At 40.4% G+C, this 22,981-nt stretch overlaps 1 protein-coding gene across 3 annotated transcripts in view; it reads right to left on the bottom strand.

Annotated features, from left to right (window-relative positions):
• The window catches only part of KCNN2 (potassium calcium-activated channel subfamily N member 2), a 70,222-nt gene extending 48,853 nt beyond the window's left edge, over positions 1–21,369 (bottom strand). The window contains exons 1-3 of one of the 3 annotated variants that reach the window (XR_011736362.1): positions 20,218–21,369; positions 19,838–19,933; positions 128–546 (exon numbers count right to left, since the gene is read on the bottom strand). Coding sequence is in view for 2 of the 3 variants with exons in the window: in XM_071801841.1 (XP_071657942.1) it covers positions 128–546; positions 19,838–19,933; positions 20,218–21,318 (1,616 nt within the window). In the remaining variant the exon portion in view is untranslated. The remainder of the gene's footprint in view (positions 1–127; positions 547–19,837; positions 19,934–20,217) is intronic. The other 2 variants (XM_071801841.1, XM_065860752.2) reach the window with 2 other exon arrangements.
• Between the last annotated feature and the right edge of the window lie 1,612 nt (positions 21,370–22,981).

The raw sequence follows: 22,981 nt of genomic DNA, 5'->3' as shown, positions 1-22,981 counted from the left end.
CAAAATATCAAGGATCTGGAAGCTCCATTTCATTAAATATTTAGGTCGCCCAAATCAAAAACTGAAGAGGCAAAACAGGATAAAAACCAGACAGACAGAAGGAACTAAACAAACAGAACAACCTTACCTTTCACAAGCTCGGACAGTCCATGCAGCAATTATCCATAATGAGATACTAAAAACCAACAGTACAGTTCCTGGACATATTGTCATTAGAGTCTTCATAACAAAACGGGTATTGAAGTTTATCTTATTTAATGCTCCAATGCTTCTAGATGAGGCATCAGTGAAAAGTTTGCTATGCAAAAGCATAACTCTGGCAATAAGATAAAGTCTTAAGAACATTGGTATAGATAAAATAATATCCACATCAGCTGTTGTTGTGGATGGAGCGTAAGAAAAGGCGAGCCGGGCTGTCCATGTGAATGTATAGTTCCCAGGTATGGGATGTATAGCACACACCAGTATTTCCAAGCAGATAAAGAAAATACGTTCATAAGTCATGGCTATTCTCCAGTCATCTGCTCCATTGTCCACCATGAACAACTGAAATAATAAAATATAAGGTTAACTTTAGTATATCATTAACAAATCTTGTTATAATTCCACTTTAAAATACCATAGTTTTCAGAGCTTCCAACAACCACTAAAAAGAAAATAAATATGCCATTTCAGAAAATGACATTACTACACCACTATGAACTGAAACATAACTTTGGTTAAGAAAAAAATAAATTTTTCATGCATTATTTTTAAAACTGTACATGAAACTGAATTTTTACATATTATTTACCAAGAATTTCTCATATTTTCTGTAACTGTCATTTCTGACAAAACAAAACTCTGGACCAATTAAGCCTTGTCCCTTCGAAATCAATTGCTTACTCTAAGTTCATAAAATTGAGAACAATTTATGAAAGCATTTTCGGAATAGATATCTAAATTACAACTGAAAAATGCTTTCTAAACTGCAATGTTAAGCCTGCTCTAGAGCATATTCATGCTTCAGTCAGGGTGATATTATAGTTCTATTCAAGCTTCAGGCATCAAAACTACATGAGAAAAGACAGAAAGACTCAAAAATATATCTTGTGGTGAAAATCTGAAAAGCAAAGACCAGCAAATATCAGAGTAGCCCAGGCACCAGGCGGTGTCTATCCGTAGCTGAAAATTAAATGTACATGTTGGTTCTTGCACAATCAAGGCCTTCCGTTTGCCACTCAGGAACAAAGGTACAGAAACTTTTTATACTGTTTAGTAAATCTTGTTCCTGATGATTTACTAAATAAATACATACTCAAAAAGTATTTGTCACTAGTGGAGAGCTGTGGTATGCAAGAAGATGCAAATAGGCAACTTTTCAAAAAGGAATGTAACCCATGATGATGAAGATATAATCTCAGTGACAGGAGAAGACCTGATCACTTCAGCTATAGTCCAAATCTAAACAGGGCTGTTCAGTAAACAGGGTAGAGGAAATAAAAATTATTTTGCAGGACTTTAAAAATTAGATTCTTCAAAACTAATGGGTAAGAAAGAAAAGTACACAAAGAATGTGCTCCTCAATGTAAGAAAAGTGTTTTAACATATACACATATACACAACCAAAACCACACTCATCTGCACTGCTCTTTGCCCCTTTCCATCTTTTAAGAGTTTAAAAATACAAGCCTCATCTCTCTCTGTATATTTTAGAGATCAAAAACATAGTCAACATCTCCTTCCAATACATTCAGTTTGTCTTTCAGAAAATTGTTCCAGTCATTTGTTTAGGAACGTGATAACCACAAATTAACCTTTATTATAGTTGAACTGATACTAAAAAAAAAAAAGTTAACCACAGTAAGAAACAAAACAAAACCAATTTCTGTATTTGTGCACCTGGTTTTCATCCCTTTATCTTATTTTCCTTCATCTTACTATATTGGGTGTCAGTGATAAGGGTTTGGTACTGGGAAGGCTGCAGGGGTGGTGTCTGCAAGAAAAGATCCGGGACTGCTCTGCAATGGACCAATTGCAGGACACAGCTGAGCTCATCAGCGAGGCTAGTGGTACTTCTGCGAAAGCACATTTTAAAAAGTGTAAAATGCTTCCCAGGCAGTGAGAAGTGAGGGAAAAAAAGTGTGAGAAACAACCCAAGAAATGCTAAGGTCAAAGAAGAAGTGGAAGGAGGTTCCAGGCACTGGAACAGAGATTTCCCTGCAGCCCATGGAGAGGACTATGACAAAGAAGATATTTCCCTGGAGCCCATGGAAAGGACCATGCTGGACTAGATACCTACACTGCAGCCTGTGCCAAACCACAGTGGGTATTTTCTGAAGGAACTTCTACCTGCAGAGAGCCCACACTGGAGCATATTCTCCACTAATGCCCATGGAAGACCCATGCTGGAGCAGCTGCTGGAGCAGCTTTAGCCTGAAGGGCTGCAGGCCGTAGAGACGACCCACAGTGTGGCAAGGGAAAAGCGTGGGGAGGAAGAAGTGGCAGAGACGAGCTGTCATGGACAGTCTCCCATTCCCCATATGCCCTGTGTCACTCATGGAGGAAAAGACAGAGGAGCTAAGAATGAAGGAGAGATGTTGAGCCTCGGAAGAGTGGGGCAGGGAAAGGTGTTTTAGTTTTTGTCTTTCTTTCTCACCATCCTACTCTATTTTTAAATGGCAATAAATTAAATTAATTTTCACCAAAGTGAGCCTGTTTTGCTAGTGCTGGTAATTGGTAAGGGATCTTCCCAATTTTATCTCTACTCATGAACTTTTAAAACTTCTCTCCTTGTTCTGTTGGGGAGTGAGAGTGAGAGAGTGGCTGGGTGGGGTCTGGCAGCTGGCCAAGGTCAAGCCACCACACTTAAGTATAGTTCAAGGAAAGAACCATACTGCAATACTGTAAAGACAAAGAAACACAATGTTGAATTAAGCTAAAGAAACACTCAGTGAATTCAATGCATATAACACGAGCAGATACACTTTCTTTTACCTGTGGTCATTCTGCACGCTTTACATACTAGATACGTGAATTGATAATTGAAGGCCAGTTTATATATGTGTGTATATATGTATGTATTACCAAAAGAGTGCTGGTTTGCAATTAGCAAACATACTACTTGGTATGAAGGACCAAACTTTCAAAGTACAATTAAAATAATTCAGTATTCCCTGAAAATAAAACAAACAAGTACAGTAAGGCTCAAGTGCATTTGATTCTTGTGTTAATTAATTGTGCTAATTAATTCTTGCGTTAATTAAGCCTGTTAATGCTATCGGGCAGATCAGAGAAGTGCTACATTAGTTATGAAAAGGTCCAGGTATCTAGAACACCTAGAACACAGATGAATAGTAATCAGCTTCACTGAAAAAGAGGAAGATAATATAAAATCTCTCAAGTGCTGTGTGAATTTCAGAAGAAAAGAATAAAATAAAAACAGAGTTCAATATTTCAATTCTCAGATACATTATCAAATACATGTCAAACTGGCAGTGGTTTAAAATTTCCTTTAAAGTTTCAAAATCTGCTGAAAAAAAGCAATGGTCTTTTGTCCTCCCTTTTTACATACCATCTTTATAGATTTCAAAAAGAATTCTATATGTAGAAAGGCAATTCAAGAAAAATGATACCTTAAGTAGTGATTCAATTAAAAAAATGATAATAGAAGAATGTGTAGCTAAACCTAGGCATTAAAATTTGATCTTATAATTTCCATAGAAGAAAATGTTATTTTAACCACTGAGCTTCAAAAAACTTTAAGATGTCATTATGGAATATATACTTCATAACATAGCACCTGTTGGCAGAAGAAATCCTAACATGCTACAAAGAAAGAACTTTCTCAGTAGTGCTCAGTGGAACGGGTTACGTTTGCAGACACAGAAGACCCATATAAACTTCCTTAGCACCTTAGCTGTGCCGATTTCTTCCAAGGAAAATAATATTTTTAAGTTACAGTATCTTCAGCTCTCTTATCATGAGATTTAGGAGGTGAAAACATGGAAGGTGGAAAACACCAGAATTCACAAAGGACCATAGACCCAGTACAAACATTTCTCTTTCACAAATACGTTAACAGTTCGGAATAATATCTATGAGGAAGATTTCATTACAATTCTGTGCCTCAAAATTCAATCTATGACGAATACCAAACTCTCTGGAACAAATATGGGCCTCTGAAACAAGCTGTGAATATCAATTAAATTTGGACGTACTGAAATGACAAAGGAATTAGTACGGGATTTCATGGACATTTTATATACTTGCAATTATGCAACCTACTAAATGCTAGTTTCACTTTTAATTTGGAAGATACAGAGCTAGTTGTGTGCACCTGTGTGCTTGGCTAGGTACATTTCCTATTCAGAAAGTGAGGAAGGTAAATGAATGAAGAAGAGAAAGAACAACAGAACAGCACAATTTCAAGGGTATGTATACACTCTCTCAGCTGCTTACAGTTGCTCGTGTTATAATAACCATGCATTAATTTCAAGATACTAGTCTCCATTTGAACAGAGAACGATGCTAGCAATAAAAAGATGACATAACAAAAGAGTGACCAAATCTTCCCACAGAACTGAGTCCTGTGCTCTGTAGACAAGGTCAAATCCAGTCAAGGTCAAAGATGTTATACCTGTTCATAGATTTCAAATTTCTTATAATTATTCAGTGTTGAAATCCAATGCAAGTACTTCATCGGTGTTCTGCAAGATTCTTTAAATACAAAACTCTCATATACGTTTACTAAATCTGTATTTTATATGAGAAATCTTAAGGTTATTTTCACCTGAAATTATGAACTGTATTTCCAGTATGTTGTATGTAAATATGACATAAATCAATCTTTAACTTCAAATAAACTTAATACTTTCAATGCCATACAGTAAAAGCATAAAAATAAATATATTATCACATATATATACAGGTATGTGTATATTTACATAACATTTTGTTAAATTCATGTAACACCAGATCAGAAAAACTGAAACACATTCAAAGCAGACAGATTGCACACAACGACAACTTAGATCAGAGACTTCCTGAAGCTACTTAAAACAAAAGGAGAAAGCTAATTTTGTAAATCATTAGTATATCAAAACAGATTTCTAGAAGGCTATCAGAGGATGTTAGTGAATGCAAAGATTAAGGAAACTAGCCATTTTCTAAAAATGCCTTTACAATCCAGGTAAAAGAAAAAATCTGAAAACTATCACTGCCTTGCTGTAATACTGTGGAGATACATTAACACAGGAGTAAAAAGGAAACAATAAATACTAATAAAGTAGGATCAACTGTACTCCTGGAAGTATTCCTTGCAGAAGGGGAATCAACAGTACTCACGAACATATTGTTGCAATTGTTTAATTTTAAAATCCAAATTTAAAATGGTTAAATACTGGAGCCACATAAATGCTGTAAAAGAATTGATGGGATTATGATTCAGAGTACCAAAATAGAGCTGCTGATTTACAAACATTTATGGCCAGACATTATTGTATAGTTTGTAGTCCCCAAAGTATTATTTATACAATCAGAAAGACTATTATGACACCCAGAGAGGAAGAAGATACTGCTTTAGTCTCACTACTCCAAACAGCCAAGTGATTCTCTCACAGTATCCTGCTAAATAAAAATGATGTAAAGCCATATGGCAGTGGGAGATAGATATTTCAAGCCTTTAACAAAGTTCCCCCTAACTAGGGGATGAAAAGGACCTTCTTTTATAATCAGAAGGCACATAATCAAATAGGCCTGTCCTTGACCACAGAGAGACTGCAGCAGTTCCTGAGGGCTGCTGTACCCCTCATCCCAAATACAACACCACAGAGCAGATACCTTGGTGTGTAATGTGTAAAGTCATGAGGCATCAAACACCTTCTGCATGCAAAGTACAGAAGTCAAAGGGTTTGGCTATCTTATATTTTCCAGAATGTTTCAGACATCCAGAGTTAAAAACAAACTTTCTAGCAGGTCATTAGATATCGATTCACAAGGTCTTCTGGATATAGCACTTTACCAAATGTAACATGCTTGGTTCATTAAAACAGGGAAGCTAGACTGCAGTACCACTTATACATGTATACATGCATATGCCACTCCCCACCCTCCATTATAAAAATGCCGATTTAAACAGAGAATTGCAAAAGTCCGGTACTTAGCTTCAGCATGAAAGTGATTATTTGCGTAGTATTATTTAAATTTGGCGTCTCTGTGCAAAATGAGTTTTTCATCATTATTGATATTTTGCCATAAACACTGTGTATGTCAACACATGTAAAGAAAACATCACGTTAATGTGTGCTGGTGGCTAAGCATGCTCAAAATACTTTGTTCAAAGACTGCATTTTAACCTTACTATCTCAGGAAGACAAGCATAAGAGAGGCTCAAGCCATTTATAGTCTTTGTGAACAATATTTTCAGAAGTGCAGCATCAAAAACTTCACATGAAAATACATCTGAATGATACATCTTTGTTACTCTGACAGACCACAACCATTTCAAAAACAGATATGTGTTAAACAACGGTCTTATCAGGTTTGTCTATATCTACAGTCGTGAAAGAGCTTAAACCCCCCAACAGCCTACAATGACAAAAGACCATTATAGCACTCAGCGATTGCTGGGAAATATGTAATTTCTTTTCATATAGGTTTCTCCATATATATGTATGTGCTCCAGGGAATCAACGAAGGTAGGATGATCCTAAAAATGCCATTCTTTCTACCCAGTAACTTTCTACACAGGTAATAGTGTTAAGAATTTAAATCCAAGGGCAACAAAAGAACAAAAAGGATATTCCAAGATATCAAGATTTCTTTCCCAATGGTATGGAGAAGAAGAAGCCCTCGAGAAAAGCATAATTATGCATCTAACTAAAAATCATCACAAACTTATATGAAAAAATCAAAATAATTAGATAATAAATGTATTATTATTATTAATAGAAATGTCTGATTAAAAAAAGGTTGATATCAAAACAAAAGTTTTTTTACTTGTGTTATCTTTTATTATTTCAAATATATTTCACAAGACAATCTCATAATTTAATGTAGTTTGGACTCTTCCTGGAACACTCGCAGCTGAGCTTCCTCAGATCTGTAAACAAGAGGGAGATATTTAGGTATATGAAATTTTATGAACCTTTGAACCAAATTATAGGTCCAGAAATAAAAGTTCATCACTCAGGGTTACTATACTCATTTGAGATACTCCGTAGACTCAGCAGTAAGTGACTGAATTGATTGAATAGGGAGTTTCTACAAAGCAAATGTCCATGACAGATACTTCTGTGTTTTAAGAGTATTCTTAATTTAACAGCTATTTCATCATAGCAGAGCTTCAGATCCCACCCTCTCCAGCTGCCTAAAACACAGTAAGTGCCTTAAGTTAACACAGGTTAAGAAGGCTTCCATCCAGCACCAGTAGTTGCCAAAAGCTTTTGTGACTGGGGTTGACAGTCAAAAATGTTCTCCAAGCAGATACAGAAGGAGCATGACTTAATAAAGCTCTGAATAGCACTTAGGTGCAAGAATAGTAACAGAGAACGAACAGTTGAGATAGGTCTCCTACATAAACATGCAAAATGGGAAAATGGGACCTGTTGACTAAAATAGCACTAATTTTGTCTTATACTGTTTATTATTCTGCTATTTAAAAAACCAAGGAAGAAATAACAAAGAAAATAAAAAGAATATGTACATTACTGTGTAACAGATCTATTTGCTACAGAATGCACTGGGTGGCCCAGAGCAATCCAGAATAGCAGCTTCATACAATTGACAGAGATGGAATGAAAAAGACTGATAGTTTTCAACCACAGCTTTTTTTCCACAAGAACCCAAGGACTGAGCAAGGTTATTCGGATGCAGCAAGTCCTTATGAAACATTTTAGCACCTAACCTAACCTTACCTAACCTAACCTAACCTAACCTAACCACACCACAACTTGTTCAGAACCCAACTTCCATCAGCCACCACTCCACACTACCCCCTGCTTTTGCCAGCCTGCTCTGGCTCTCTCCCCCTGCCAAGAAGTGCAGCAGGACATGGGCTTTATTGCATCTAAAGGGAACGCTGCAAAGAAATAGTGAATTAACTGCTTATGTTCCTGTTGCACTTTCACAAATATAAACAAATGACCACAGTGAACAAATTACCACGCTAATAAAATAATCCCCAAACAACAACAAAAAATCTCCTTAAAAACTTTTTCTGCTCTTTTAGGTCTGCTACAAATACTACACTGATCTTAGCAGTAAGGGGATGGAAACACTGATTTCAAAGTTAGGGATTAATTCGGTTTTGCACTGAAGCAGCAGTTTCAAAATTTCTTATGTGAAGAACACAGCACGTCTTCCCACAAAATAACTGTGCTGTTTCATACGTTTTAGAAAGCATTTTTTTTTTAAGAAACCTAGTGGTCTGTTAGATTTTTCTCCATTTCAAGTACCTCAGAAAGAAAGTAACTTTGATTCTATAATCTTCTTGCTGAAGTAAAACTCACTGTGGAGAACTATCAACATCTCAATATTTTTATGTTGTTCACTTTAAATTATTATTTTACAATTCTTCATTTAGGATTTGTTTTTCTTCATTCAGTACTAAAAATAATTTGTTCTACAGATCACTGCACAAAGAAATGCCATCTCCCAAAATGGCTGCCATCTGCCACTGTTCCCAGCGCGAGAAAACCCTCATTCTCTTCAGGGATGCTCAGCTTCATTACTCCTAGGAAAACTGGAACTAACTGAAAAGACAAATATGTATTCTCTGAAGAAACTGGCAATGTTTTTGCAAGTGAATAGGGGAAACAGAAGTTAAAGGAAGAAACGCTGAATCTGAAGCGAGATAGAGTGAGCTAACTCATTCATTCTGCCAAAGGAGTACACAAGTGATTCAAAACTCAGGAACTTGTTTTTAAGGAATGACTGGTACCAACACATCATACACACAAGAATATATCTTCTTGGTTCTTCCTTTAATGTTTATTTCTGACATAAACACTTCAGGTATTTGGGAATGTGTGCAATTCTTTTTAAACTGGGTAGATTTGTATTTAACTGACAATGGGTGAACACATATCAGCACCAGAGGAATTACAAAGTCCTTGTAGAGTTTTTACTGTCTCAGAAACACTGTTAAACTAGGAACTTCATTTAAGGCTGTGTTTAAAATAAATCTAAATACAGAAATGCAAAATCTAAGTATTCAAGCATTTTTCTAAGGCATGGCCAGATAAATAAGGGAAACTAGGAACTGGGCAGCAGGAAAGGCAGAGTGGAGTTCAATGTACTTGTGGATTTAAAAATCCTAATAAACATAGTGACACAGTAATCCCAAGTGCATAGAGGCATTCCTGCAAGACCTGCCTCTGCAATCCACCCTGGCAAGTAAAACTGGGAGGAAGCAGCAACATAGCAGCTATTTAGTTCGTACTTGTTACTCCTGAAGGCCTGAAGTGGGGTTCTGGATAAACCATACAGCAGATAAAGTCTTCAAACTGCTTCAAAGATTACGTTAAAATATCTCTAAGAAGAGCAACTTTCAACTAAAAGTTAAACATAAGCACGAGTTTCTTTACAGGTATTTATCTGTTTTACTTTATAGGTAAATACTGTTTTACTTGATCACTACTAATTACAACTGCAGGTGCTTCCTCAGAAAACAAACAAACAAAAACAAACAAAACAAAACAAAACAACCAACCAACCAAAAAATCCACCACCTCCCGAAAACCCCAAATCCCAGCATATTCTGTCAAACACCTCTTAGCATACACAGTTCTTGTTGCTGCCCCATTAACTATTTTGATGTTACAGCTTTGTCAAAGATGTCTAGTTTACAGTAGCTCTCTCACGTAAAAGATGCTCTTGCCTCAAAGCCACTTTTTTTTTTTTAAGAAGTCTGCAAACTAAATACACAAAACAAGTCTGCACTGAGTCCCTTACCTTCCATGTTTTAAACATAAAATTGCTATTCATAATGTTTTAGAAAGCTTAATTTTCACAGCAGTTATGCTCAACAGGACAGTCCATGGCAGAAAAAGTCTGACGTTCAGCAGTTAACACCAACCACAGCATACATTAAAAAGTCACAGGTGAAATGCACAACTTATTGATTTTGGATGAGCTGATATCTCTGATCACAGGCTGGATATTAAAAAAAAAAAAAAAAAAGAAAAAAAAAACCAAAACAAACAAACAACAAAAACTGTTCATCTTTCTATTTTCCTTCCAAGTGTCAAATGGCAGATGAAAAGAACAGTCAGCCAGCTTACAGCCGCACTGGTAAATTTCTCATCTAGCTTTGCTGCATCCCATTCTGTTGCTGGAACATGGACAAAAGCATGTTTTCCTGTCTGACAACCAAATCTGGAAAGGGGATTGGACTGGACTATCATTTTTAACCCATTTTTCCATTAAACTATCTTAAAACTATCCAGAAGCTGAACTGGGAGTCCACCAGGCGGAGCACTGCTATATCCTACTGCATAAGGATGTAGTTATTGTAAACTATCATCCTGCAAACATCACAACAGAATGCAAGTTATTAACTTTCACCATGAAGCCCAAACCTGAATGAGAACAAAAGGAGGGGGTGGGCTTAGTGTGAAGCCACTTCATCCATCACACCATTCAGATGAGGATTGTGTTCAATAGTAGCTGTCACAAGATAACTTTTTGGCTATACTGGAGTACAGATGGATGAAAACTTCTCCTGTATCAGCCCACTTCTTATGCAGAGCCCAGGAACAACTCTGGCCAATATTCTACAAGAAATCTACAGTCAAAAGAACCCACTACAATTTGGTTGTAGCAGCTGCATGGCCAAAACTGAATGTTACAACTAGGCAGAGAGCAGTTCAGCAGGCAAAGGAGAAGTTTGTTCATAAAGCAATGTCTGTTCAAGAGTTTCCAAGTCTTCTTGTAAAGATATTTTAATAATGACAAAGGTGACTAGGATCAAATCCTTAGCATATGAGGATGCTCTAAATTGAAAGGCTCTAAAGATCCCACTAATTTAGAAACTCATAAAGAAAGATTCTCTTCTGAAGTCAAAACACACCTCAAATGTGCATGACTGGTGTAAAAATGGTAACTAATGTTCTGTCAAAAAGGCAGTGAGAATACTTTCGATGAAAAATTCATTAAACCTAGGTGCTATCAGTGAATGTTTAGTGACCATTATTGCTGGACATATTTATTACTTGTTTCACATAGAAAACAATTTATTTTGCGCTGTCTAGCCACAACCGAACATTCAATCTCTCTTCCGTTTTCCAGACTGAAATCAAAAGTCCTATACATATGAATTTTATGGATGCAATGGTACAGACTGAATCAAAGCTACTATGCAATTTTTTATTTTAATTAAAGATACGCTTCTTTCCCTTGCTGCAAGCATAACAACCATCAAAAAAGAAATAAATGCCATTCACCACCTGGGACGAATCTTTGGTTTTTTAAGAGACTGAAGATGAAGCATTCCTTCCTAATAAGTTACTCTTGTGAAAGACACTACTGTCAGAGGTCAGGGCTATGTCAGGTGTGAATGTCTGCCTACACCTGTAGTAATGTTACAGAAGCTGCAGTGCTGGAATAAACAATTGTAATAGGAATAAAATGCTTCATGAAGGATCACAACAGTATCTCATTAGGACATATCATGGAGCACTGCATTCATTTTACATTGCAGTGTTTGGGACATCTGCTAAAGCAGGATGTTCTTGAAAATTATAGGCATAGCTGGATGGTAACAACAGTGTCTTATTTATGTGACAAAGGACTGATCTGAGCATAAGACCACAAGACAAAAAATCCTGAGCTTCAAATGCAGTTATGAAGCCTTCCCCAGATTACTTCCACAGCACTTGAACTCTTGGTCTCAGCATTCCCTTTTGTAAAAACATCATTTAAGTGACATGGAAAAAAAAAAAGTGAAGATTTGTCTAGGTGATTCCCTTCAACAATGAAAATTACAATATAAATGCTTGTTATACATGTGGGTCCTTCTTTACAGGCTTAGACCTACACATCAAACCAGAGAACTGATGTATAATTGTTTATGGAAGACACAGAGGTAAGCTCTAAAATACTACAATCAACAATAGTTATGCAGACTACAGGTAAGGAAGCTCTTTACACACAGGTGACAATAAAATCTATAGATTTGAGCCCATATACGTTTATTCTTCAATTATTTTTTATTTCAAATACGCTCTTTTACAAGCCAAAACTCTTCCTTTGCCTCTGATACAATCTTCTGAACACCCAGATTCAGTATCAAGCTATCATTACAAGTGACAGTGTTTATTGCAATACAAATTACACCTGTACAGTCTTTTAACTCTGACCTTCATGAATCCAGCAGTCTTCAGTAACCGTCTGATTAGACAGTTAGAATTCAATAAACAATTTTGTTGGTTAGTCACATAACACAGAACGCAGCTCTCCTCCATCCATCAGGATAGCAGTAAAGTATTAATATGCATAAAAGTTTTGAAGGTGCCACTTCAACAGAGTGGGTTTTTCTTTTAATAAATAAGTTTCTTTACAGAAAAACAAACCAACCAACCACATGAAAACACAAACAAACAAAAAACAACCCAGAGCAATTTACTCTTAAAAAGACTAAGAGTAATGACTTTAAAATATAAAGATATTTAAGGCCTAGCCTTTGATTTTTACTTTACTTGGAATTCACAGTGTCATTTCCATCTGTCATGGAAAGGCTTAATATTTGCTCAAAAGGAATTTAATTCTGAAAGGTCTGCCAGTCTCCACCAAAATGAGTGAGACAAGTAAGCACCTCAGAAGATGCACACAACCTGCTTCAGAATTCATCGCTCTTCACTTCTTCACACCCTTTTGTTTTCAAACTGCCAATATAAAACTATGTTTACTAAGGACTGTTTTTGCATAGATGGAGCTCAATTGCATGGACTGTTCAAGAGAGAACAGCTTAATGAATCAGTAAGTTACAAATGCGTGATTCCTAGCAACTACATTAAAACAGCATTATATAAAATATTAACTGAACATTTTCAGTTTCAAAGGCCTGGGTTCACATGCACCAGTTCAAAGTATAAAATGTTCATGTTTTACCACTGCCTTTACATGTTCTCATGGCAATTTCTTCTGATCTTCTGACCACAGTAAGAAGAAATCACTTAATGCAGCTTTCATTAAATAATGGGACAAAGTCAATTCACACAATTTCATTTAAAATATATTATACTGTGATACATAGGTATTCCACATATCACACTTTTGAATGGAAGTTTTTCCATTCACATTTTTCAATGTAATATAGTTTACGTTATTGAGGGGAAAAAAAAAAGTGGTGGGGGAATGAAAAAAGTTAAATTAAACTCTATGGGTTTTTTGTGTTGTCGTGATATCTAACTTTTCTCTTTTCCACAAAAGAAAGCTGTGGAAACTTCCTCATAAAATTGCTTTTGCTTCTGCATACTTATTTTCAGTTAATAAAGGAAACTTTATGTAATGACCAATATACCCACCTTACCTGAAAGTTAATTACAATATCCATTACAGCCTCTTCTCTTAGGGGTAATTTACATCTTAAAAGGAGCTTCATAGACTTAGAGCAGTAATTCATCCTCTGGTAGGCAAGTGTGACAACAACTTTTATCAGCAAATTCAATGGTGAAAACAGCTGATTGAAATTGCATGAAGCTCCTACACAGCTTTTTAATTCTCTCAAGTCCTAAGCAACACCTGGTTTTGGTCTTTGCTCAGAACAGACCACAAATATGTCTCAAATCGAATTCAAAGCCCAGAACACTACATTTAATAGATCACATACAAACCAGAACCAGAATCAACAGAGCATTAATAGATGCTTGTCAGTCTTGGCACACTTCCACATAAACTCAGGCAAACCAGAGCCACAGTGAAGTACCTGACAACTTTCTAATCTGAAGTCCCTGCATCTGACATGTACAATCCATTCAAACTAAGATATGCATGCAGAATGCCTCTAACATTGTAGACAACAGTATCTCTGTTGGTTTCATCTAAGCCACACAATTTATACAACTCCAGAATCTGCTCTCTGGTTACAAATGTTCTCCTCCAAGAGGGGCAATAACTTACCTTCTCACACTTCACTATGCACTACTATGTCTTGGTAACTTCTAACAGCCTCAATAAAAAAATGCTGAGAACAAAGGTGCATATGAATAGATAATCCTAAATACGACCAGTCCAACATTCAATGTCCTGAGCATCAGGTACAACCTCCTCCTGCATTCTAATGGAGCCTGTTGGAAACAGAGGCACCTTCTATGTGTCACGTTAATGCAGAAGGCCTCAGATCGCTTTGGATGACTAGCAATATCAAAGGATTCCCTAGCCTGCCTTTAATGCCATACACACCACGGTGTTGCGTTTCGGAGACAGAGCACACCCATAACATTTACTGTATCCTGGATCGAAACAGTGAGTTCTTTTCTCACTGATATAAGGCCTATTAAAATAAATAGGAAAAAAAAAAAAATCACTAATTCTCAACAGGCTTCAGATCAGAATAAAATTACCACTCGAAGTTTATCTCTTGATTTTCACCCATTATTCTCTGTGGTCTTAATCTAACTCACTTGTTTCTGCAGCTGAAGTTTACAGTCTACGTGCGCAAGCCCTGATACCTAAGCAAAGGCAAGTGAGACTGAGCACAGAGTAAACAGATTGCCTACAAGACAGCTAATGAGATGTACATGTTCCACCCCAGTGAAGACAAAGCAATAATATAGATAAAATCAAATAATTTGACCTGCAGAATACCCATTACTTCTTATGGCAGGAAACTGTAAGGGAGGTTAACTTCAGATTTATTCAGGAGTGCAATATTTTTACTGCAGAACTTTCCACCGATGCCAATAAGATAATGAAACTCCCGTGAACAGTGCTTATTGCTATGATGAACTATGGAATATATTTGTGCAATAAACAGGTCAAGATTTGTATTTATTGCCATTCTTTGCGATTTCCTAATACTGCCTGTTCTATTTCTTCATGTTTTCAGGAACAGGGAAAGAAGACTCCTGATTTCAGGAAGATACTTGCGCTTTCAGCTACAATAAATTTCCATAAAGCTAACTAAGACTGAGAGTGTTTTACTCCAAATCAATTAGTCGCACATTATTTTCTCACCACTTCAGAATCATCTAGGGACTGAAGGTGCTTTCTCCCTGGAGCCCTGGGAGGCTCTGCTGTGAAAGCAATGGCTTAACCTTAACCTTGGAGTTTGCAAGGCTTTCCACAGGTGTTCTATGTAAGTATGAACTACCAATACATTTTAGAAGTGGTTAGAAATATCAACTGTCATAGAGAAAATTAAAAAATAAAACAAAATAAAATAAAAATATTTCTCTTCACTTCTACCAAATAGCAACAATTCTACCAAATAGCAACAACTTTCATGTTCCTGCATGAGTGAGAGCATCTGTATCAGGGAGAAGGAAAGGGGTTCAGGTTAGCAATACTCAGGTTACTATTATTCAGGACAAGCAATAGAAGGGTAATGTTTATTTACAGAAGGGATACAGTAAGCAGTCCAGCATCAAAGCAAAAGTGTTCCAGTGGATATATTCCTTCAGTGACCATCATCTCTCAAGAAGTATCAGAATATGGTATGCCTCCTACTGGTAACCTCAGACATTTTTGATTTTAACCCCTTGCTCTGACTAATACAAGAAAGTGCCAGTAGAACTTTCAGGACTGCATACTTAAAAAAATAAACCTTTCTATCTCCAGCAGTACTAGAGAGAGAAGGAGAGGTCTATTTTTCAATAAAGGTAGAAAAACTGCAGCTTTATAATGTAAAATGCCACCCAAAGCTTTCTTAAATTCCACCTTCTTTTTTGAACTAAGAGCGAATTCCACTAGAGAAATACGGAAAGGAACAGTAAATTGTGTAGGAACTAGAATTTTAACCATGTTCCATGCTGCTGCTTTAATTATGTAAAACAGTATTAAGTAACAAACTGTTTATGCATGAAGTGGATAATTTACACATCAAAAACTATTATGATAATTGGATCATGCTATCTTCTTAGCTCTTCCCACCTCTCCTTCTTCAAACTCTGAAGTGGAGTAATAGTCAGAGAAATACCTGTCCTAGGTTGGGGTGATGGTGAATTACATTCTTCCCATTGATCTTGCAAACATACAGCACTTGCTCTGAAAAACTGGATCAACAACCATACATGCTTGAGGAGAAAGCAATGCGTATTTCATAATTTCCCAAATGTGATGTTCTTAACACCATTACAGGCATGACAACAACGGACTAAAAGGAGAACACACAGATTTGGGATTGATCCAACATCGCTACTGTTGCTCATTTGGATTTTTTTTTTTATTTCTAGGAGGGGTGAAAGAAACTTACTTATAATTTCTATCCTCTTTCCTGGAAATGACAATGTAAGCTATGAACTGTCATTTAAATCCACCAGGTTTCATTTTAGTTTTATTATACTTTTTGCACTAACATTTATTAAATTGAATAACAGCTCCTGCTTTATTCTTAAAGTGACACAGAAAAACTAACAGTGAGATCACTGAAAACCTATTTGACAAAAATACTTTAACATTTCCAGCATATCACAAAACTGCACCCATACAGTAATTCTGGTTTAAATACAGCAGCTGCACCCTTCTAGGGACTTCGGTCCCTCAGATACAGGGCTCTGGGCAAGTTCCCGGGAATTCAAAACCAAAGCCCGGCTGCTGGCTGGTCTCGAACTCCAGGCTCGTTAACTCTCTCCCAGGGGGAGCTCACCTGGAGGAGGGGGCGGGCGGCCGCCCCCCGCCGCTGCGGCTGCGCGGGGCCGTGCCGACGCGTGGAGCTGTCTGCGGTGCTGAACGGGCGGCGGAAAACCTCCCCCCCCCGCCTCCAGAGGAGGAAGGTGCTCCAGCTCCTCCACTGCCCGGTCGAACGGGCCGAAAGAACAAAAAAGAAAACTCATCTGTCTCATGTTCACAGCTCCAGGGAAGAATCCCTGCAAGTCTTTATAAACTTCCCTTCTAACTCCCTTAAAATGTTCAGCAGGTCTGGGACAAGCAAACTCCAGAGCTTGGTTTAACTGATTAGCCGACCATCTTCAAAGTGAATCATACTGGCAAGGTCATTTTAAAGGAAAGACTAGAGTCACCTGCTGTGCTGCTAGGCAGAGCCACAGACTTGCTTGCAGCATGGCTGTTTGGACTTCCTACTAATAAATCAAGGTCACAGACTACTGAAAAGAACGAGATAGCTCATGTCCGTTTGCAAGCATTTTAGACCACCAGGAGTTTCTAAATATTACACCTGCAAGCAGTAATAATCACTAAACTGTTATCTTTTTATTTCCCAACATATTTTGTCTCATGCTTTGTGGAAAAATCCACTTATATTTAGGTTGGTTTGCTTCCACCCGAGTATGAAACATACCACACTGCAAGTAGTGACCTTCTTCTGGTCTATAGAACAATTTTTCTTCTATCAGTGAACTCCTACTTATTTACACTACACCAACTGGTGAAGTCTAAACATGCTTCAGAGAAGCATTAGAAAAGAATGTTCAAACTTGAACAGGATTGACAAATAGCTGATGCAAACAGTCCTCCAGGACACAGCCAACTATCTGTAGGCATGATTCTAAAGACCTGATTCATTCTACTGCACACGGCAGAATATTTCCTTGAATTAAAGGCACGTGGGCCTCCAGAAAACAGTCACCTTTAAAAATTGTTTCTTAAACATTGCATTATCAGGGCTACACAGTAGTTTCTCTGGCCTGGAGAAAATTCCCTATGTTTCTAAGCCAAAATATATTAAATGTACTCCTTTTCACATGTCAAGTATAACACACATTTCTGACCACAGGTGGACATAAATTTTGTTCTGCATGTTCTTCAACTTATTTTTTAAAAGTCAAGTGTGTGCACAAAACCAGACTGTGCCTAAGTTAAAAGGCTATCAGATATCTAATAGCTAACGGTGGTACTACACACTTTCCTTCTAGCAGCCTCCTTGAAAAAGAGAACTTCCTTTTCAAGATGAATGACAGAGCCCCTTTAAGCTGCAGCTAACTCCAGGCCTTGCCTTGACTCCTGCAGTTTTCAGCGTCTCTCAGGCAAAAACATAGAATATTGCTGCTACAGGCAGGTATAGTTGTGTTCTGTACTGTCAGGCAGCACTGAGAACTATATCAACCTTGATTAAGTCACATGATTGCATAACTCCTTCCACGTAGTCCCATATATTAGGAAGTTATTTAAAATTAACGATTAAAAAAATGCAAACAAACAAAAAATGGAATTACGACTTTAGTTAAGATAGTTTCTTTTCTGATCCATAACCTACTCCTAAGGGAAAGAAAATCTGTAACTATTTACCTGAGAAAAAACACAATCAAATCTTGGAGTAACTACTCAGTATAAGCTGATGTACAGAGGGACCTACCATTAATTGGTTATCTTGCATAAAATTTTCAATTTAAAGCTTCTAGAAAATGCATAGAGTAATTAAAATGTTTACCTAGATTTTCTTTCAGCTTTGCTCTTCATGCCTCAATCACCACTTGTGGGAAGATACACCAGAGAAGCTGGCTCCCTCATTGCAGCAACACCACTTGTTCGTTTTTATACAGATAAAGAAACCTCTCCATTAGTACTCTAGTAGTTTATAAAGATGCTCTTTCACCAGAACACTTGTTTATTGACTACAATGTCATTAAACAGCTTTCAATATCTTTGATATCAATGCAGAGAAACTGGGTTCTGAGACAGGAATAGAAGTTTTGCATATGCAAAGACTGCACAAGAAGATCCAATTTGGCAAAGAGTCTTCAGTAACATTATACTTCTCTAACCTTACCCTAAGTAGGAGACTATGGTACCATTTCACATTGAAACTACAGCATTCATTTGCATGGAAGCAGGGTACTATACAATTCTTAATCTTTTTTTCTTTTTTCTTTTTTTTTTTTCTTTTACTGATTGGTACTCATAGAAAAGTCTTATTTGCCCTTGAAAGCTGTCATTTCAGCTTGTAGCTCAAAGTATCTCTTAAGTAATCTGAAAAAGCAAAAGCATCGATGCACCTATGAGCAAGTTATTTTTACCTTCACAACTTTGAAATCTGTTCTAAGTTTCAGTTGAGCTGAATGCCAAAATTTTAATTTATTGGTGAAAAAAATTACAAATGTAATTAGAACTAAGTCCCTTGAACAAAAATCTGTGACAGCATTTGTAAGACTTATTCTGCATCTTTGATCATTACATTCCTCCTACCTTTAGACCTACCATTCTCAACAGTTTTCCTCTGTCACATTCCTAGCGGTTGTGCGACATTAAGTAAAACAAGTCAAACATAAGTCTTCCCCCTTCTCTTGAATATTCTCATAGCATACACTCATATCTGAGACAGTGCAGTGAAGATTACATACCTTTCATGGTGAAGATAATTAACCTCGCCATCAAGAGAGAATGCACGGCATGAAATGTAGTCACTGGGAAACAAAAGATTGTTGCTGTACATCTGTTACAGAAGACAGCAGGCGTGTCACCGAGAAAGCGTGTAATAACTTCAGGGATAAACGATCCTATATCACAACTGCAGGCAACAGTCCCTGGCAGGCAAAACTTCCTGGTGAATACATGCCCACTGTGTTTCTCTCCAGGGCTGAGGTCCATTCACTGAACTTCAGGAGATGAGCAGGGAGCACTTTTGCTCTCTGAACCAGTGCGAATTGCCCAGTACTTACCACCACTGTGCCCTTACACAAACCACCTCGCACCCCCAGCTATATACCAGCAGCACTCACCAGCCCGCAGAAGGAAACGTTACCTGGATTTCCCTTGCATGGTACACAATAATGAGCCCAAGCAGGATAATCGTGGAGAGGCTAATAAGGCATTTCAGAGCAAGAGAATACAGCGACTCCTGCAAGAGAAAAGACATCGCCGTCCCTGAGACCCACGGGCACGGGCCGCTCCCGCCCCACCACAGACCCCGGGAGGGCACCTCGCCTAGCGGGGCCGGCGGCAGAGCGGGGGCCGGCGGCGCCCGGCCGCAGGACGCGGGGAGCGCCTCGGGACGGGGACGGGACGGGGGACAGGCAACCTCGCAGCGCTGGGCTCTCCGAGGGGCCGGGGCCGCCCCTCCGCGGGGCCGTGGGGGCGGTCGGACCGGCTGCCGGGGTGGCCCGTGCGTGAGGTGGTGGGTACCTTGGTGTAGGCGCCCCAGGAGAGCTCGGTCTCGATGACCATGACGACGATGCCGAACATGCCGAAGATGAGCGCGTAGTCACTGAGGCGCTTGCGTTTCTCGAAGAGCGCCCGGCGGTGCCCCAGCTTGTAGCCGATGTTCTGGTTTTTCTTCTTGCTGGACTTGCCCCCGCCGTTGTTGGTGCCGCCTGGGCCGGGTCCGGCGGGGCCGTAGAGCGCCAGGTTGTTGGAGTTGTTGTGCTCGGGCTTGGAGACCACGATCTCCGGGGCGGCGGGGGTGCCGGCTGCGGTGGGGCTGGAGAGAGGCTGCTGGAGCGGCTGCGACTCGGAGTCCAGCTCCTGTAGGTTCCTGCGGGACGAGCTCAGGTTGCTGAGCGGCCGCATGACGCCGCCGTTGTACCTGCAGCTGCTCATGGCTATTTCGGTGAAGGGGTTGCTCTCCCGGCGCTGCTGCTGCTGGTGGTGATGGTGGTGGTGGTGATGGTGGTGATGGGTGCTGCCGCTGCTGACACTGCTGCTGGGGCTGGCTGCCTGGTGCTGCTGCAGGGTATGGCACTGGTGGTACTGGGGGTACTGGTGAGGCTGCCTGGAGGTGCCGGCATGGCTGGAGGGAGTGAGCTCGCTGACGTTCAGCTGGCTGCCCTGCCGGGAGGAGGCGGCAGATGAGAGCGGCGAGGAGTGAGTCCGGAAGGCGCCCGAGAGGGGCGAGGAGGCGCGGAGCAGCAGGGGCAGGTTATCCCCCGCGGCTGCCGCAGCAGCCCCATAGTAGGCGCAGTTGTTGCACTGGAGGCATGGGCTTTGCTGCTGCTGCTGGTGGAGGCTCTGCTTGTCGTGGCCGTGCTGCTGCTGACAGTGCGGCGGCGGCGGGCGCTGCTGCTGCTGTTGCTGCTGCTGCTCGGAGCCGAAGCCCGCCGGGAACTGCCGCGGCGCGTCCATGCCGGGGCCGTTAAAGCCGCAGGAGGACCGGGCGGTGGTGCACCCTGCGCAATGCGTTATGGTCGGCAGGGGAGAGTCCTGTTGCCGCCACGAAGGGCCCATTCCGGCTCCCGTAGAATCCAGCCGCCGCGTCCGATTGGTTGGGCGGACCAAAACAATGGGCATCACGTCACCTGAGGGGGGTGACCGGCCGCGGCGTGAGGCGGCGGGGGCGGCGCAGGATCCCCCGCCGCCCCGCCCCGCTCAGGGATCCCACCTCCGCCCCGCCGCGCCCGCAGGTAAGGGCTGCCCTCGCCCCCCGCGCCGCCCCGCCCGTCGCGGGGAGCCCCGCGCCGCGGAAACACGGGGGTTCCCGGAGGCGGGGAACGCGCTGCTCCCGGGATCGCCCCCGACAGGAAGGGCCGCCGCGGCGGGTCTCCCCGGCTCCCCCCGCTCCCCGCCACCGCTCACATCTGCGCCGTCTTCGGAACATGGGCGCCGCGCTCCGGAGCTGTCCAGCGGCGCCTCCCGCCCGCCGCCGCCGCCCTGCAAAACACAGCGCCGCGCTCGCTGCCCGCCGCCGCCCTGGCGGGCCTGCGCCTCCCGCTGTCCGCGCCACGGCCTCGGGCCGGGGCCTGCGCGGGCCGCCGGAGGAAACCGGGGCGCGGGATCCCTCCCCGGCACATGGCGGGAAGCGGGGCGGGGGGCTCTTGTGTCGGCCGCGCCTTCCCGCTGCTGGAGAAGGGATAGCCGGCCGGCGGGGTGCGAGGCCGCCGCCCGGAGCACTACAGGAGCTGGTTGAGGGGCTGGAGAGCTGCTCCGGCGGCTCGGCAGGAGCTTTACCGTGAAACGGGATCGGTGCCACTGAGTCGCTGCGTCTGGCTCCGGTTTCCTGGCACGCAATGCCAATGCAGTCCTGAGGCTGGTCGCCTGCTACCATTTTGCCTTTTCCCCTTCCGTCCTTTCCCTCCCAAACTCTCGTTGTATAATTCACTCCTGAAGCTCTTTTAGGCAGAGTAATGCCTGAAGCAGGTAGCCTCTTTTCTGCATTTATTTAAGGGAAGATTCTTTAAGGGAAGAACCGTGAAAACGGTAAGTCATTTCTGTTGTTACAGCTGTGCCATTCTTGTCAACTAGCTGAGATTATAAGAGCAGGGTTTTGGTTTTTTTTTTTTTAGGCAGCACTGTTTCTCTTGAAAAATCAGCTGCACAATTTTACAGCATGGAAGGTTTCCTTACATCTTTAACTTCTCTCTGATGTCAAAGATAAAATTCACTATGCCTTCAGCAGATAAAAGCCTACATCCATATTACTTCTGTGTCTCACATAATGTTCAGTTTCCTTTGAAACTGCACATTTGAATGCCTTGCATTTTAGAAATAAGAGTAAGGCACTGTCATTAACAAAGCTTTCATATTCTGCCATAAAATTTCCGTGACTTAATTCCTAACCAAGGTGTACTTTTTAAAGCAAGCACATATTGCACACACACAGAGTCAAACAACCCTCGATAATATTGAAATATCACAGTTGTACCATATAGGTAGATTATTCAGAGAGTGAACAAAAATTAAAAATTTGAGTATATTTACATAGCATAGGTTATTTTGGAAAAAAAGCACCCATAAAAAGGAGTATGTGTGATATACAGCCTCATAATGCCTTGTGATAATTCACAGTTTGTTTAACAATCAAATTTTGAATAAAAATCCACACACATATTCTTGTATGAATGATAAAGCACTTTCCAAATACATCACTCCATGTTTTTAAATTATACTAAAGTGTATTTGGAAACTCTCCATTGCACTCAGTTCTCTTGAGCATGAAAGGCTACCGCCAAACAGG

The sequence above is a fragment of the Patagioenas fasciata genome, chromosome Z, assembly GCF_037038585.1.
Source record: "Patagioenas fasciata isolate bPatFas1 chromosome Z, bPatFas1.hap1, whole genome shotgun sequence".
In the NCBI taxonomy this organism is placed as follows: Eukaryota; Metazoa; Chordata; class Aves; order Columbiformes; family Columbidae; genus Patagioenas; species Patagioenas fasciata.
Note: the sequence above shows the minus strand (reverse complement) of the source record. Positions and strands in the feature narration are given on the sequence as shown.